General features: G+C 44.3%; 1 protein-coding gene across 2 annotated transcripts in view; it reads left to right on the forward strand.

Annotated features, from left to right (window-relative positions):
- Positions 1-2,679: 2,679 nt before the first annotated feature.
- slc2a13a (solute carrier family 2 member 13a) overlaps positions 2,680-16,717 on the forward strand; it is a 50,086-nt gene continuing 36,048 nt past the window's right edge. Inside the window, exons 1-4 of one of the 2 annotated variants that reach the window (XM_076111788.1) lie at positions 2,680-3,491; positions 3,591-3,924; positions 11,478-11,637; positions 13,177-13,382. In XM_076111788.1, coding sequence (XP_075967903.1) covers positions 3,345-3,491; positions 3,591-3,924; positions 11,478-11,637; positions 13,177-13,382 — 847 coding nt within the window. In that variant the 5' untranslated portion in view covers positions 2,680-3,344. Of the gene's footprint in view, positions 3,925-11,477; positions 11,638-13,176; positions 13,383-16,717 lie in introns of both variants that reach the window. The other variant, XM_076111787.1, reaches the window with a different exon arrangement.

Below are 16,717 nucleotides of genomic sequence, written 5' to 3' on the forward strand. Positions count from 1 at the left end.
AGGCCGAGATTTAAGCCGAGACCTATCACGCTAACCCACCGCCTGTGATATTGAGATATTGCGTACCAATTCAAATATAGTGTGTGTAGATATTAGGACTGAGGAGTACTTTTACTGCATAAAACTAAACTGGAACTATATAACTACAACTGCAGTGACTTGGTATTGGTTGAAGGTAAAACTAAATTCAAATGTAAGTAGTGTTTTAAGTAGCTAAATACAGCTGCAAACCACTACAGAATAATGTGAATGCATATGTATGTATATGTATACCATAAACTGTCTATGGATAAATAAACCGTTGTGCTCTGCTGACATTTCACTGTCATGAGGTTTAACTTGTTGTCATAACTCATAGTTAAGTACAGAAAGTTATGTCAGTACAACATGGATAAAATATTGGATCATTTACTTAAAAACTGGTTGTCCAGAAGCAAAAGCTGTTCTGAGAGAGAGCCATCTGATGATGCTTCATGGCCATGTTTATGAGGTCATAGGAGAGCAGCGCCTGTGTGTGTTTTCCTCTATCCAATAGGTCACAGTCTTTATGTACATGTCCTCTTTGGAATACAATGTGCTCAGACAAATTCCAAGTGAGGAAAGAGTTTGCTTCATTCCCCGAGGAGCAAGAATGTTTGGTTGTTCTAGTGTTTTATTTCATGTGGAAATGTTATCGTATGTTGCTGCTATAGTGGAAAGATCAGGTCGCTAACATTCTGGCTGAGATCCATGTCTACTTTGAGAGAATCTGGCCAGTAGTTAGTCAAGTGTTAGACGGTTGACAGAATCGTATCGCCACCCTTAGGCCCTGCCACTCAGCTGGAATCAGAAGGTTAATTTCCCTAGAAGAGACCACCATGTTTTCACCATGAAACCATGTACACCATTATGCGTATAAGCGTGTCCCATTCTTGCCCTCCTTCTCTAATGGGCTCAACCGTGAGCCATTATCATTCCGTATACGGATTATCCATTTTGTGTGACACCACTGTGTCCACATATTGATCCCCCTCCACACACGGATGCATTTACAACCATGTCATCTCTCCAGGCTGCAGCATGTTCACTCGGATTACTTTCTCCGCGTTTGAAGCCATCATCAATAAATGGAGAAGGCAAGCAATGATAATGGTTTGGGTGTGTGAAAGAGGCAGATCCGAACAAGACAGACCAGGGTTTACATTTGGGACTCATGGAGACATTTTGTTCCGCCTTCAGCTTCAAAAAGGGAGTCAATGACAAACACAATGACTTGTTCCAGCCTCTTTGTTGTGAGGATTTGCTGCCTCCCTTTTGTCGTGTGTGATGGTAAACTCAACATATTTTACACAATTGTGGACCAATCGGTTTGACAAAGCAAGCAATGTTAAGACAAGAGCTTGGGCAATCAATCATTCAAGTAATCTTTTAGGCAAACTCGTCAAAGGGTCACTGGTTTCAGCTTGTCAAGTGTAAATATTTGTTGGGTTTCATTGTATTCTATGTTCTTAAACAAAACGTCTTCGCTCTTTGGTTGGATAATCAACGTGGATTTGGGCCTGTCAGCGTGTGTCACGTCCCCCTGTCTGTGTGTTTGCGTTGAGTAAAGTCAATCTAGCAGACATGTCAAACACAAGGCCCGCGGGCCAAATCCGGCCCTCGGTACAATTACGTATATCCAGCCCGCGAGAAAATATCATATACGTCTATCATAACTGGCCCGCCACACCACAGAGCTCCGGGACGAAACGTGGCGATGTGAGCTGGCCTTTTTGTGCGACATAACAAAGCATCTCACTGCGCTAAACCTCCAGCTACAGGGACGGGGGCGTGTGATCACAGACATGTATGATCATCACAGACATGTATGATCACAGATATGTATAATGCAGTGAGAGCTTTCCAAGCCAAGCTGCGCCTCTGGGCGACTCAGATGCAGCAAGGAAGCTTGGGTCACTTTCCGTGTTTCCAAACCGTGTCTCCACCGCTGTGTTCCATATTGCTGATAAACTTGGCGCAGAGTTCACTCGGCGATTTGCCGACTTTGCAGCTCGGAAATGTACTGAACTGCTCAGCAATCCGTTTGTTGACGTGGAAAGAGCACCTGTGCACATCCAAATGGAGCTGATAGACCTCCAGTGTAATGCCACACTCAAGGCAAAGTATGACTCTGTGGGCGCTGCACAGTTTCCAAGCTTCATCCCCGAAACCTTTGCCTCAACTCCGCTACATGCTGCTCAAATGCTCTGCATGTTTGGAAGCACATAGGCTACCTGTGTGAGCAGCATTTCTCTGTGATGAAGATGAACAAAAACCCACACAGGAGTCCTCTCACTGATACACACCTTCACTCCATCTTGAGGGCTTCCACAGCACAGGACCTAACCCCAGCCATTAATGAACTGGCAGCTAAGAGAAGATGCCAAACGTCTGGCTCTGGTACATATGCATAAAAGAATGTAGCCTATTTATTTTTGCGCTTTCTCCAATATCCCTGTTATCATGTTTATTAAATATTGACCCTATTTGGCCCTCAACGTAGTCCCAAATTTTAATTGTGGCCCTCTCTGTGATTGAGTTTGTCACCCCCTTGCAGGATCCTGGACCTGTAATACTAGAGTCACACCTGCAGGGGGCAGCCGTTTTCCTATTATGCCTGAGGCAGCAGCTCGTCTGTGAATTTATGGTGACTGAAGCCAATCTGAAATGCGATTCATTGTTAAGGATATATATTTCATATTTAAGAACCTGTAATTTCATTTATGTGTTGTAGGTATTTGTATCTAAACGTACCCTTAGCATTTTTTTTTGTTTTACTCTACTTTGTTAGAATTTAGATTTTGCATGTACCTAATACATGTGCGTCAACATGCGTCGACATGCACTTCCTAGTTGCCCTATACTTCCATAGCGATTTATTAGTGTAATGTTTGGCTAACTGTTTTCAGTAATCTATATAATCTCCATGACTGAACTGAGTTGTAGTAGACCAGATCTCCGCCATAAACGCTCCACTCCAGCATCGTGTGCTTCCACAACAATATTTATTTGCGTCATGCCGACGCTAGCGGTGACGAACTGCTCCACTACACTCCTCCTATCTTACCTTTCCTCCCCACTCTTCCTCAACTCTCCCATCAGGACCACGGAGATGTGATGCACTGATACAGACCAGGCTGGAAAACAACTTTGTATTTTGAGGGGTGGGGAGTGATCGTGGATAGCTCACGCGGCAGTAACTCCAAACTGAGGGGGGTGGGTTGGGTCAACTAGTAAAGTGTGTTTTTGTTTGCTTTATTTTTTTATTAGATTTTTTGCAGCATCAAATACAACTAAGCAGCTCCGTCCTGTGTTGTGTTTCCCATATGTCGCGAAAGCAGGTCGACCATGACTACAATCTCCGTAGCATGAGCAACCTGATGGGCGAGCGGAGGAAGAAAGTGAGCGACGGAGGAGAGCGGAGTCTCATCAAGGCTCCGTCCAGCGCCAGCATCAGCAGCCAGGGCGCCTCCGCCGGGGCTTCCACCGCAGGCGCGCCGGCGGCACCCGCCGCCTCCTCCTCCACAACCACCGGGGACCTGGAGAAGGCTGCGCGCAAGCAGTTCCAGCAGGATGTCACGCCCGGCTTCGTCTACGTGCTGGCCGCGTTCTCCGCCCTGGGGGGGTTCTTGTTCGGCTACGACACCGGGGTGATCTCCGGGGCGATGCTCCTGCTGAAGAGGGAGCTGGACCTGAGCGCCCTGTGGCAGGAGGTGCTCATATCAAGTACTGTGGCCGCGGCTGCCCTCTCCGCCCTGCTGGGTGGCTTCCTCAACGGGCTCTTCGGGCGCCGAGTGTGCATCCTGCTGGCCAGCTTCTTCTTCGCCGTCGGGGGGGTCGTGATGAGCACCGCCCCCGGCAAGGAGGTTCTCCTGGCGGGGAGGCTCATCGTCGGCGTGGGGCTCGGTAAGACATGTGTTCAACACGCTCTCCGTTCCCTTCAGTCCAGCATTGAACTAATTGCATTTGAACCCAACAGATTAGGTTTAGGCCTCCACATAACTTTGATGTTGACACAATTGTTTTTAAATGGAAAGCAGTTCAATTGTCTCACCCCTCAGCCAGCACTAATGCTAAAGTGATATGTTATTGATTTCTGTGTCAGCATTTACCCACTTGCTCTCCATCATAAAGTTCAGAGGTCATAATTGGACTAATTGCCCCCTAAGGCCACAGGTCTCAGCTTACCATTTCCTCCCACATGTCTTATTTCTGCCTCTGCCTGCCTCAGGTCTCATATTTGCAATTACCCACCGCTTCTAATTACACAGCGTGTCCCTCCGCTTGCTCAGGCTGCATGCCACTGGCTGTTAAGACAGCTTGCTGTCTTCATTATTATCATCATTAAGATTGTTATTAGATTTAGTTGGGTGCCATTAAGGAATTAGAGAAAGCTAACTCTGATATTATCCCAGCATGCCCAAAAGGAGAGCCAAGACGAACCTCGAAGCACGCGGGAGACGTTTGGTGTCAGTGAGGTTGTCTCCATCACACACTGATGTCAGAGTTACATGTATCTGATTGGCCCCATCCCTGCTTCCTCCCCTGGGATAATACCTTTGCACATTCCCTTTCTACTTCTTCCTTCCCATGCATGAATATTTTTCGCCCTCTTTCTCCTCTCTTGAATCATCCCTCTCTCTTGCCTCTTCCTCCTTCTGCTCTCCGCACGCTTCGACATGCAACGCGCCTTTTGATCCGAATTCAATGTACCCCAAATTATTTATAGTGGTTGCTGTTACTCATGACTCACATCCTCCGCAGAAAGGACTGTTAAAACTGGCTTTCCAGGCTGAGCGCCACGTCGATGGCACTTGGTACGCCACCCCCTCTGAGAGTAGTAAGCTCTCTGCTCAGTGATAACGTGGAGGAATTGCAGACCATTTCCTCTCCTCAGTCAACCACTGGGAAAGGAGGGGAGGCTTAATTCTTTAATAAACACAGCTGACTACAGACAGGAGCTCTGTGTTTCCTTCCTCTACAAACTAATTATTGATGTTTGAATCAAGATTTGGCGTCAGACCCCTTTTAGTACCATTTGTAATTCCTCTTGTGATAAATGGCTGTAATTTAGATTCTTGTCGTGTGGCATATAAATCAACCGTACTATAGTAAGTGTTGTTTTCTTTAAATCTGGCATCATGAGTGTGCAGAGGATGAATGCTTCTTGGCTAATCATCCACCAGGTGGGAAACACCGCTGGATAAATGGCAAATAGGAAATAGGGGAATACTTCTCTGAGTAGTATTTTTCAATGCGCGTTAGATGCAGTGTGAGTTTTTTATTTTGGTTATAAAAGACATCCTGGATGTTACAGTAAAGTTTGTTTTGATTTTTAGCAACTTCAGGGGTGATTGACAGGAAGTGCTGATGCAAAGCACTCAACTCGGGTGCAATGAAACGACAGCTAAAAACGTTAACGAAACTAAAATGAAGCTTCGTGTTCCCTGTGATGGAAATAGCTTGGGTAACTTCTCAAGTCTGTGGGAAAGGCTTTTCTCACTGGACAAGAACGAATCAAATTAACGAGCCTCGAGCCTTGTGAAGGGTCCAAAATGAGCCTTAATATCTTCAGATACCCTGTGTGCAAACTCATAAAGCCTTTCCTTTTACTCTCTGAAATATTTGCATACCTGTTGCTATTGGAGACATTGATTATATTCTGCCGCTCGAAACGTGCTTAAAGATGCTAAATTTGATATTCGGCGCGTTTAGTGCATGTTGACACCACGACCACCATGTTGAGAGCCACGTGGAAGCAATAGAAATGCTCCCAATCTTGTATATAGCATCTTTACTGGGTTTATGGTGTTGGCCAAACATGTGAAATGCAGATTGAAAATGCAGCAGCTACACACTTCATTTACATACACAAACTCTGACTGCTAATATGGAGAATCTAATCACCGGGGTCATTTCAAGCTGCTATATTATGAGTAGCCCCTCCCCCTTCTGCCATCACAATCTTTACCCATACGGTCATCTTCATTACGCGGGCGTGCACGAGCCGGCCCTGATAGATAATGAAACACTTCCTGGCACCACAATTAGCTGCCGGAGACGCTAATAAGGCGCCATTTTTAATTGCACGCAATTATTTTCGGCCTGCACACACACACACACACACACACACACACACACTCACTAACGTGACTGGCGCTTCTCAGGAAAGCCAATTGCTTACCATTTCTGAACTCGCCATAAAGGTCACCGGAGCTGTTCGTCAAACCAGGAAAGGCCATACACCGCCAAGCCCTTCCTCTCTGTCTGTCTACCACATGAGCATCTGGTTCATCTGTTGTTGTTGATCTGACCTTTGCCTGAGCACAGGGACTGTTTTCTGATACGAGCTGTCGGTAGTCTGAGCCGTATTGAACCAGACTGTTTGACAATGCCAAGTTAGGTAATAAATCCTTGTCTATCGCATCAAATTAAGAGTTTTTTCGCGCTGCACAGGATATTTGTGGAAAGATGTTTCAATCATGGAGGAGAAATCCGCTCTGGCTAGCTATCTTGGTTGTGTGATTTGTGACGTGGAAGGAGAGTTCTTTTTTTTAATCAAGCGTAGCATTTTAATCTTGGACTCTTGAGAGACCTGCCAGGGATAGCCGACCTAGCATGTTAGCCATGCAAGCTATTATTGCTTCTTTTTTTTCCGTCGACCACACCGGTTGTGGGTATAATGACTTTTTTTTTATCAGTTTATATAAAAGATGTAGCAATAGATACATTTCAGTAGGAATTTATTTTTGACAGTGACAATACGTTTTCTTTAAACCTGCAATTATAATTTTTTTGGCCGCTTTGTTGCAGCACAAACAAAAACACACACACAGGACATTTTACTGCTGAAAAATAAACTTGTCAAAGAAGTAAAACCGTAAAAAAAACAGGCAGGTTGGTTTAAAAGCTTTACTGCTTTACTTATTCGCTTTTCTGTTTTTCGATATTTTAATTGGACAAACTAGCGAAGCTACCAACAATTAGCCCACTGACAACTTTGGCCATTTCCAATCTGTCATGTGACCCTTGGCCTGCAGTTCCTAGCGGTACCTCGAGAGTCTCTCTCTAAAATAGCGGATTCTCTCTGTGCTCTCCTTGTTAGATATAAAGGGTTGAAAAAGAGCCATGAAATGTTTTTCTGAAAAGAAATCCGCTCTGATGCCTTCAGCCCTTGTTAGTCATAATCCATTCCCTCACACATACACAAACGCACAAACATAAGCCCACACCCTCGCAGTGTGTGTGTGTGTGTGTATAATCATCTTTTCTGGCTAAATTATCAGTTGCAAATGTTGAATCCTTGGAGACAGCGGATGAAGGGTCTGCATAAAAACGGCGCAGTTAATTAGATTGTGATAACATTTAATTATTACCGGTTTGACAACTAATTGGTTGGTTTACTTAATTAAGTCCACAATTCTCAGCCTAACCAGGTGGAAGCTATGTATAGACGTATCGAGTAGTTTGTTTATGCCCATATTACTGTTGTTTTGTGGAAATCACATCACTAAAAGGTCAAGTGTTCAAGAAATTAGTTGTTTTTGAGTTTTTGTTCTCTCCCCCATGTGGTTTTATAAGAACACAGTCCCACATGTGACTAATCTCTAAAGTGGAGTTACATAATAAACAACTCCAGTCCAAGTCCGATGTCAAACTAGGCACACTTATTGAATTGAATTAACAAAGGACACAACCTCTCCTGCTTTTACCACTGAATTTAATCACCACTCACACCACTTACCCACTTGAAAGTCAACAACAGCATCATCTGGGGGAGGTTTCGCTTCATCTACGCGTTTTCAAGGATGCTCCATTAGCCTCTAATTAGCTTCCTCCAACACAACCAGCTACTTAGTAGCAGAAAATGTCCTGCCTGTCTCTTTACCACATCGCAGTGATGGAAGGTCTGGTGGAGTATCTCCTCCTCGGTCTCTGATCAAGTGAGTCGGGCCCGATATTTGTACTACGTGCCCGGAGGCTGCCTTCAGACAGATTCTTTGTTTAACTGGGCCGCGCTGCTTTGAGGCTGAGCGTGGCCAGACGATGACTTTATGAGGGTGTGTGTGTGTGTGTGTGTGTGTGTTTGTGTGGAGAAGGGAGTGCTGGGAGCTGTCCACTGGTGCTGAAAGAGAGCTCATTAATGAGAAAGGGAGCACACTGAGAATGTGTTTGTAAGAGATTTCACAGTCAAGCAAGTGAAGAAACCCGACCTTTTGGTTGAAGTCATTTAGCTTGTTTTCAGTGCAGCTTCAGCTCCAGTGGAGAACTTCAAAGGGATATGAATACTTGAGAAGCTTTCCAAATATACATTACAATAATGTGTTTCATACAAATCCCTTCAAACACTTCGCTTTGAGTCCCACCAACAAGTAAAGACAGACAGTAGCCACCTGAATTAAAAGGACATGTGATGAGCAAGTGGTTGCAGTGTTTGGTCGTGCACCTCTGAATTTTTCGCGTGCGATTTCACTGATTTCACTGATAAAAGCACTATGTACCTGTCTGTGGATTATTCAAAGAAGGCCAATTTGTTTTCATATGCTTTAGAAACAGGAGGTCTTGAAAACAAAGCTTAAAGCTTTCCAAATAAACTTGGTTTGACATAAATAATCAGAATTTTTGTCGCAAGAGCCTCCAGGATGAGCTATGTTTTGCATTTGACGTGATGGCAAACATTTGTCACTTACTGTTTCATACAAAGCATGATACCATTTCAATAGGCGAAAAATACTGGAACTTTCCTTGATGCAACATCAAACGAAACACGGAAAACATCACACAAGTAAAAAGATAGTATTAGCAGCTTTAAAATAAATACATTCTGCATTTTAAAAGCCAACGCAAGACAAAAACTCAGCCTTTAATGGCATTCACTCTAATGGGCGCTAACATATTTTCTCTGTGACCACCTGCGGCAGGATGTGAAATGGAAATGTTCCATTCCTCAGTAAATACATCAACATCAGCTGTAGGAGCTCAACTCACAGGCGTATGGGCTGTGTGTGGCGGCAGCCTTGACTTGGTGCCGACACAAGCTGGTGTTGCATATGGCCGAGACGTATAACACGGGAACATGGAACTATAGCGAGAGGGAGGACGAAGAGGCCCGGCTGTATGAGGTGAATACAGATAGAGGCATTACAGCAGATGAGGACTTTGGGACTTGTTTGTTAAAATGGGCGCATATGTCCGTGTGTGTGTGTCTGCATAATGTCATTATCTGAGTATACAAAGCTACAGTGCAAACATAACACAGTCGGAATGTAGCTGTCAGACAGAAAGGAGCGAAAAACAGATTTCATGCTTTTTTTAGGTGTTATCCGTCTCTCTGTAGATTTGGCATGCAATCTGTCCGCTGCTCTGTTTACCTGTTGAGTCATGATACTTAATATGTTTTATAATATATCATACCTCATTTCAAGCATGCTGGATCGAACTGCATTCAACATCGCAGTATGGCATGTAGCGGAAGGTCGACTTACCGCAAAATGAACAGAGCCTTCGGCCGCATCTTGCTGCGCTTTTCAGCAAAAAGAGCATGCTTAGTGGCCCAGGAGATGGTACAGTGTGGAATTTCAGTTATATGTTAACAGATGGTTGTATCTGGAGAAGGGGGAATTATGTCCCGTGTTATAATGAGGCCTCTGGCTGTGTACAAAACACTGCATTTACTACTGAAATCAGTCGTCTTGAAAGTCCCGGCTCTAACCTATAACATAGAGGTTAGGTCTTTCAGCAGCATCCCTCAAAAGCTCATGAATGGATTTCCATCAAATTAGCCGGAGCAGACAGGCTTCATGCCATAGAGCAGTTGATTCAATTTCGGTGGTGATCTGGATCTCGGATTTCCACCCTCTGATGATAATCCTTTTTTTTTTTCTTTTTTTTTCAAGCCATAACTTAAATAGAGACTCTAAATCCTCAGGGTGTGTTCGCACGGTGAAGAAATCAATTTGTAGATGTAAGAGACGACTGATATCTCCGGTTGTAACAGCAGGCCGGAGAGCTGTGCAGCCTTAACAGAGTCTACGAGTGTCTCTCCTCTGATTACTCAACACTGAACAGTAGACCAGGCAGAGACTTGACCGCATGGCTTTGAACCATTACTGTAAACTTTTTGAATTGTACGCAGTGGGAAAAACGTCTTTTTTTAAGTTAATGTTCTGATCTTGTGAACTCCTTAATAAAGAAATGTGCTTTGAAATGTCGATGATGATGATTTCCTTTCTCAAACCGCTCTCTTCTGTGGAGATCTTGTAAGAAAATACTTCTTGCAGTCGATTATCGATTTCCCTTCCCAGAGCTGCCACGGTGTGGTGCCCGCTCGGAGACTGGTTTCCCAGCAAGTGGGTTGCCATAGCAACAGGTAGCCGCGTAGTCATGGCGGCCGTCGAGGGCAGGGTGGTGGCAGTAGGGAGGGGAGGGAGAAGGAGGAGAGGTGAGGATGGTGTGGGGGGGGGGGTGTAGAAAGCAGCGGCAGACTATTAATAGAGCTTATCGGGAGCCAGCTGCGGTCACATGGCACCTTGTCAGATACATCCGAGGAAAACACACGCTGTGTGTGTGTGTGTGTGTGTGTGTGTGTGTGTGTACGAATGGATGTTTTCCAGATTAGACTAGTGCAGAGGCCATTACCGAGATGGATTCACCTCATGTCCACATGACGCCATTGCTGCGGTTGTTGATGTCAGGGTCAAAGGTCACTGTCATTTGAATTCATTACAGACAATAGAAATTATTGAAATAATTTCAATTAGTAATCATGATTAAACGTAAAAGCTTTGTAAAACACTTTAAAATGACAATTAAAATTGAGTTAATATTGACAATATTAACTGAAATAACTTCGGGGACGGGCTAACTTTTCTATGTAGCACCATCATCGGGTTTTCTCTCTGCGGTTTGTGATCAAATTCCAGCGAAACTAAATGACATTCCCACCGTCCTCTCCTGTGTTGTGTGTTTAGTGCTAATTAGCAAATGTTAGCATGGCAGCACACTGAACTAAGAGGATTGTTTGCATGGTAAACATACTTGCTAAACATGTGAGCTTTGTCATTGAGAGCATGTTCGCATGCATAGGTTAGCATCCAGCTCAAAGTACAACCCCACAGAGCCCGTAGTGTGGCTGTATGTACTAGTATGTTTGTGACGATTTTGAGGATGAAAGGAGTTAATATTGCTTTTTATCCCATCTTTTATTTGAGATATTGTTAAGGCTGATTGGTGTGTGGGTTATTTGTGATGGTTCAGCTTATAGACCTGCCCCAATGGGTTCATATGGGGTACATTTTTCATTTATGTCATACAAATAGATCCTTTTCATATAAGCCAGCATTTACTTTGAGAACAAGGAACATCTACTGTAAAAGGCTCAATCTGAGTCACCTTGCTTCGAAGAATCTCCTGCTAAACGTTCTCTCCCTCTCTCCCTCCCTCCCTCTCTCTCTCTGTAGGTATTGCCTCTATGACAGTGCCAGTGTACATCGCTGAGGCCTCTCCACCCCACCTCAGGGGTCAGCTGGTGACGGTTAACACCCTCTTCATCACCGGCGGACAGTTCACTGCCAGCCTCGTCGACGGCGCCTTCAGCTACCTGCAGCGCGACGGCTGGAGGTCAGGCGCAGAGACACGCACCTCACGCACACACAGACGATGTATTAAGTTACAATTTAGACGGATAAAAGGGATAGATAGGTCTGCATAAATACACTTGAGGTACTTTTCAAAGGAGCCCCATCTCCCTTTGTCATATAGTCAGATAGGATATCAACGTCTTTTTCGTATCAAATGCTAGAAAAAGTCGGGCTGGCACAAAACCCTCATTCCAAATGTCAACACGTGCACAGGTCAGCCCCTAACATTTGCTGAAAGCAGCTGTGCTGTACGTTTGAAAGATACAGTGTGCCTCTCTCTTTGTCCTTCTTCTCAGTCTGTTCTGCCTCTGTGTGCATCTTTTCCTGCTGTCACACTGAATGCAGGTTTACAGCCTCCAGAGTGTTTGAATGTTGCGCTGTGAAGATACTTTAGATTAGAATCGTCCTTTTCACAAGGATTTGCCTCAACTACGTCTCTGATGGAGACGGCGGCGATCGTTTAGAAGCACCTAGATTGCTGTGATTCATACACGATAATGGCTTTTGGGGAGGCGCTTATTGAGTTTAGAGTATGACTGTTGTCGGATTGACAGAAAAGCAATGTACGTCAGGGTGTTTACCTCAGTAAAAATGTAAGAATAGTTTTTCCCCCACTCTTTGGAGTTTTGAGCTGCTTCTCCACTTCTTCTTCCTCTTAAGATAAAGCTCTCTAACATCATCATTATCGCAGTCTTTTTTTTTGTGCTGTACCCTCTTATTCTTTGCCTTCGCCACTTTATATTTGTCGAACAACCCCTTCACCCAATGCGATGAACCCTGATTGTGTGCATGAGCGGATACAGAGAGGCAATAATAGTTCAGTATATCAGTGGTTTTCTCTGGGTAAAGGTACTCTATCGTGGTGTTAGAAATCAGCGCGTTTAAAAATGCTGTGTACGTTTAAGTGTAGGTTTATATGTGCAGCACTAATGTAGTATTTCGTACACTCCAACACTCCATCTGTTACATTCAGGGTCAGAGTTAAATGCTGAAATGTGAATGTGATGTAGGGTTATTTTAAGTAGCAGAATAAAAATGAATTAAAGCCTTGACATTTTCCCCAGAGTTTCATTTTAATGAACTAAAACTACCTGATGCTTTTTGCTGGCATAATAATATATCTCCACATGAACTTAATGTATTGGCTACCTTTTAACGCCTCCGCATCGGCGACAGCCGTGGCTGGAGGCGTCATGTTTTCGGGTTGTCTGTATGTCCATCCGGTCCGTTCTCGCGACATCTCAGGAACACTTTGAGGGAATTTCTTCAAATTTGGCACAAATGTCCACCTGGACAGAAAATGATGAAGTGATGACATTTTGGACAGACGTGGATGTAGACTGCAACTTGACTGGCCAGCGAAGGCATACAACCGCGAGGCGGTACTTCTAGTTCAACCAATTTCTGTGACTAATGTCAATGGAATTGGAAATCGCATGACATGCCAAGCTTTTCCAAAAACACCAAAACACCTGGTTATGTAGTCTCTGTGATCGTAATTCGTCTCCTCTCTCTCCAGGTACATGTTGGGTCTGTCGGTGCTCCCCGCCGTGCTCCAGTTCGTGGGCTTCCTGTTCCTGCCGGAGAGCCCTCGCTGGTTGATCCAGCGCGGGCTGACCCAGAAGGCCCGCCGCGTGCTCAGTCAGATCCGAGGCAACCAGAACATCGACGAGGAGTACGACAGCATCAAGAACAGCATCGATGAGGAGGAGGACAGCGGAGGAGGTAACGGGGGATAAAAGGAGGGAGGATTAGGGAAAGAGAGCAGCACAGGCATTTTGTTTGCTTTCTTTTTTTTTTGTGATATTTTTATGACAACAGTACCTACACAGGTATCCATGCAGTGGACGGCTGTTTATTTTATTTTATCAGTTTAGTATGAGTTACCCACAGATATTTGAGTAAGGCCTATAAGCTTACCGACAAAGCACACTGCATGCATTAATTAACGCTGCTCTTGCCTGTGCTTGGATCTGAAGGCACAGAAGACACACACAAGGTGAAATTAAGTACATAGTAGTCATTCTGGTCTATCACTAAATTTTAGGTTGTTTAGCAAAGCACCTTTACACAGACTTTCTTAGAGACCACGGCAATAGATGACCAAACATGTTTGAAAAGGGACTCGCAAATTCATGTGCTGGTGTTATTAACACCTCACAGCTGAGTCACGACCCTGAGCCTTTTCACTCACTCTGACGTCCTCCTCAGTGAGGCTGATTACAGCGTCCATGCCGCCCTCCTGCTGTGCGATGAAGTCCTTCCCACTGACGCAACCACGTGTCATTCTGTTGCTCTGTTGCAATTCCCTTGACTCCGAGGGCGATGATGGCGACCCGCCAATCAAAGTGTTTGCGGCGTCTATTTCTCATGACGTCCTGTCGACCTTTTGTCCGTCTGCTCCCCTGCGGCAGTCTTTTGTTGACGTTGTAGTCATGTACAGCGGTCAACGCTTCCACCAGCGCAGCAGCCGACGTGAAGAGCGGTGATATTGTTGACGCTTTCATGAAGCGGATGTAGGTTGAATGCTTTGGCGGTCGCGCGGGTTTCATCAAGGTGAATCGGCGCTGTAAATAGAGATCTTTGGTAGAAGGGCAAACAAACAGAAAAGTGGAGCAGGTAAATGTGACGGAGCAGATAGAAAATACTTATTTCATGGTGAATTATTGTGCGGTCTGACCTTTGCTCGGCCACTGGGATGCTGCTATTTGCTGCGAGGCTTTGCCAGCGTGAGCAGACAGTATTGAACGAGGTTGTAACTCAGCTTTAGAAGCTAATATTGCTGTTTCATAAGCCAGCTCGAGACAATTGTGAAATATTCTCTTTTTTTCCAAAGGTGTGATTACAGTCCGGTTTGATCTGGCAAATCTTTACTCGACCAATAATCTCTTTTCAATCCCTGCTTCCAAAACAGTACAAGATAAACAAACACACAGTTGTTTCTACCCACATTTCATCATACCCCTTATCTGCCATCTGTTTGAGAGAGTGAAACACAATTAAATCTACAAAATAGGGACATTATGCACATTCACACACTAAGACCATGCGGTGTCATTATTGCTGCTGTGATCGGAATTTGAATCTTATCCCAAAAAACAGTTACTTCCCCTATTGCTGGAAGTGTTCTATCAAAACTGTAGTCATTTTAATTTCATGTGTTAGAGCCAAAAAGCACATTTTCAACAGTTGTCCCCGCGACCGGATATTAAAAAATAAGACATTCAGATAACAACAGAGCGATGTTAAATCCTTAACAGATCCTGGATGTAACAGTAGCTATATCAGAGTTTACATTTCAATTCAGGGAACCAACCCCAGCCAAACTTGAGAGCGTTGCATTCACAATAACATATAAATCTAAACTCTGTATTGTGGAGGCTGATCAAACATGTAGAGGATTATTGTCTAGAAATCTCAAAAAAAAAAAAAAGTTGACATAACAGCAGCATTTATTTAAGTTTTAATGAGTTACTAGCCATCCAATGCTTGATACGGTTTTAGGCAGTCAAACAGGGCATCACATCCGCCAGAGTGTAACAGTGATGGGACACTCTGTGCTTTTTCAAAATCTGGTTTAGAGGAAACATGAACAAAGAAAATAAAATATAGCTAAGCACTGATACATGTGGTACACCATAAGAAAGAGGGGCAGGGGCAGACAACAATGATCCACAGAGGAGAACCATTAGATTGCGGTGCCTGAAATGCCCGCCCAGCAGCAACAGCATTTAATATTGCGCAGCCTTTGACTTCTGCAGACAGCAGCGGCTAATTCGTGACTTTGAGTACTGCAGAGCTGTGCTTTGCATGGGAACCAGATATAAATATTAAAAAATGTTTTCAACCTCTTCAAGTATCTTTGATTGGAAAAGGAAGTTTTGAAATCAGCTTCAAATGTCAGGTATTTCTGAATTCCTTTAAAACTTTCTTCTCTGAAGTAAAGTCAAGCCTGAGAGGAAGTTTGAAATGACTACTTCTGCCGTCATAGCACACAACCCCTTAACCAAATGCCTCTTCAATCATACAAGCGTGGTCATCTGCATGTACAAATTTGGATGCAATACTTCCATTTCTCAATGGCGATGGCAACAACTTCCAACGCCTGCGGTGAACATCAAAGTGTCTGGTTCTGCGATGAGCAGAGCCAGGAGAGTAATGGAGGTAAAGAGAGTGGAGATAGGAGAGTCGATTAACAGGCAGGAGAGGACAAGTGGGCAAAAGGCTGAAAGAAGAGTAAAAAAAAAAGGGGGGGGGGGGGAGGGGATGAGGATAGGAGAGGAAATTGGATTGATCCCGCAACTAATCAACCGTGACAACAGAGAACACCGTGTCTCTGGAAGGAATGGCGTCCATAGATCCCCCGGGTCCATGTGGCCTGCTCTGAAGAGGAGACTTTATCACACACACATAATCACATGTCCCTCTTGTGGGACTCAGTGTGTGTCCAGCAGTTTCCTTTTTTTTTCCATTTCAATGTCTCTTCCTCCTCACTGTAGCTCACCGCTGCAGTCGTGATCGGTGGCTGCGGGAAGGCTCCTCTCACCGCCCGCTTGTTATCTTGTCGCCGGTGTTTAACACTTTGATTCAACGTGAAATACAGTAATGGACCCGATGTACAGACTTTTAGGAATGTCGTCGTCTCGCTTGAGTTTGTTTCAAGTTTGGACTTCTCTGTAATTCCGATTAGTGTGGCAGAACATTGAAGTGGTTTCTGGTTTCCTTTCATTGGGTTTGGGTTAGAATGAGGAAGGATCTGGAAGATTGAATCGGCACATTAATACCAAATGAGTTCTATGATCACAGCTTGCTAATCAACTCACTTTCCACTTTCCAAACACTCTTTACTTTGCACTAAAACTTCACACTGGCTGGCTGTTCCTTCTCATATCGAATAGCTTGTGCACTCTGCAGCCTAATTGCCAACAGTTTATGCTGCTCGATTATCTCAAAAAACATCAGAAGGATTTGTGGTTGTGGTCTGGCTGTAAATTCACTGCTCAGTGATCAAGGCCAGATCCATGAGCATGTCTTGGACTCAACATATTTCAATATTTTTG

Source organism: Anarhichas minor, unplaced genomic scaffold (assembly GCF_050575085.1).
Source record: "Anarhichas minor isolate MPS153535 unplaced genomic scaffold, ASM5057508v1 ptg000045l, whole genome shotgun sequence".
Taxonomy (NCBI): domain Eukaryota; kingdom Metazoa; phylum Chordata; class Actinopteri; order Perciformes; family Anarhichadidae; genus Anarhichas; species Anarhichas minor.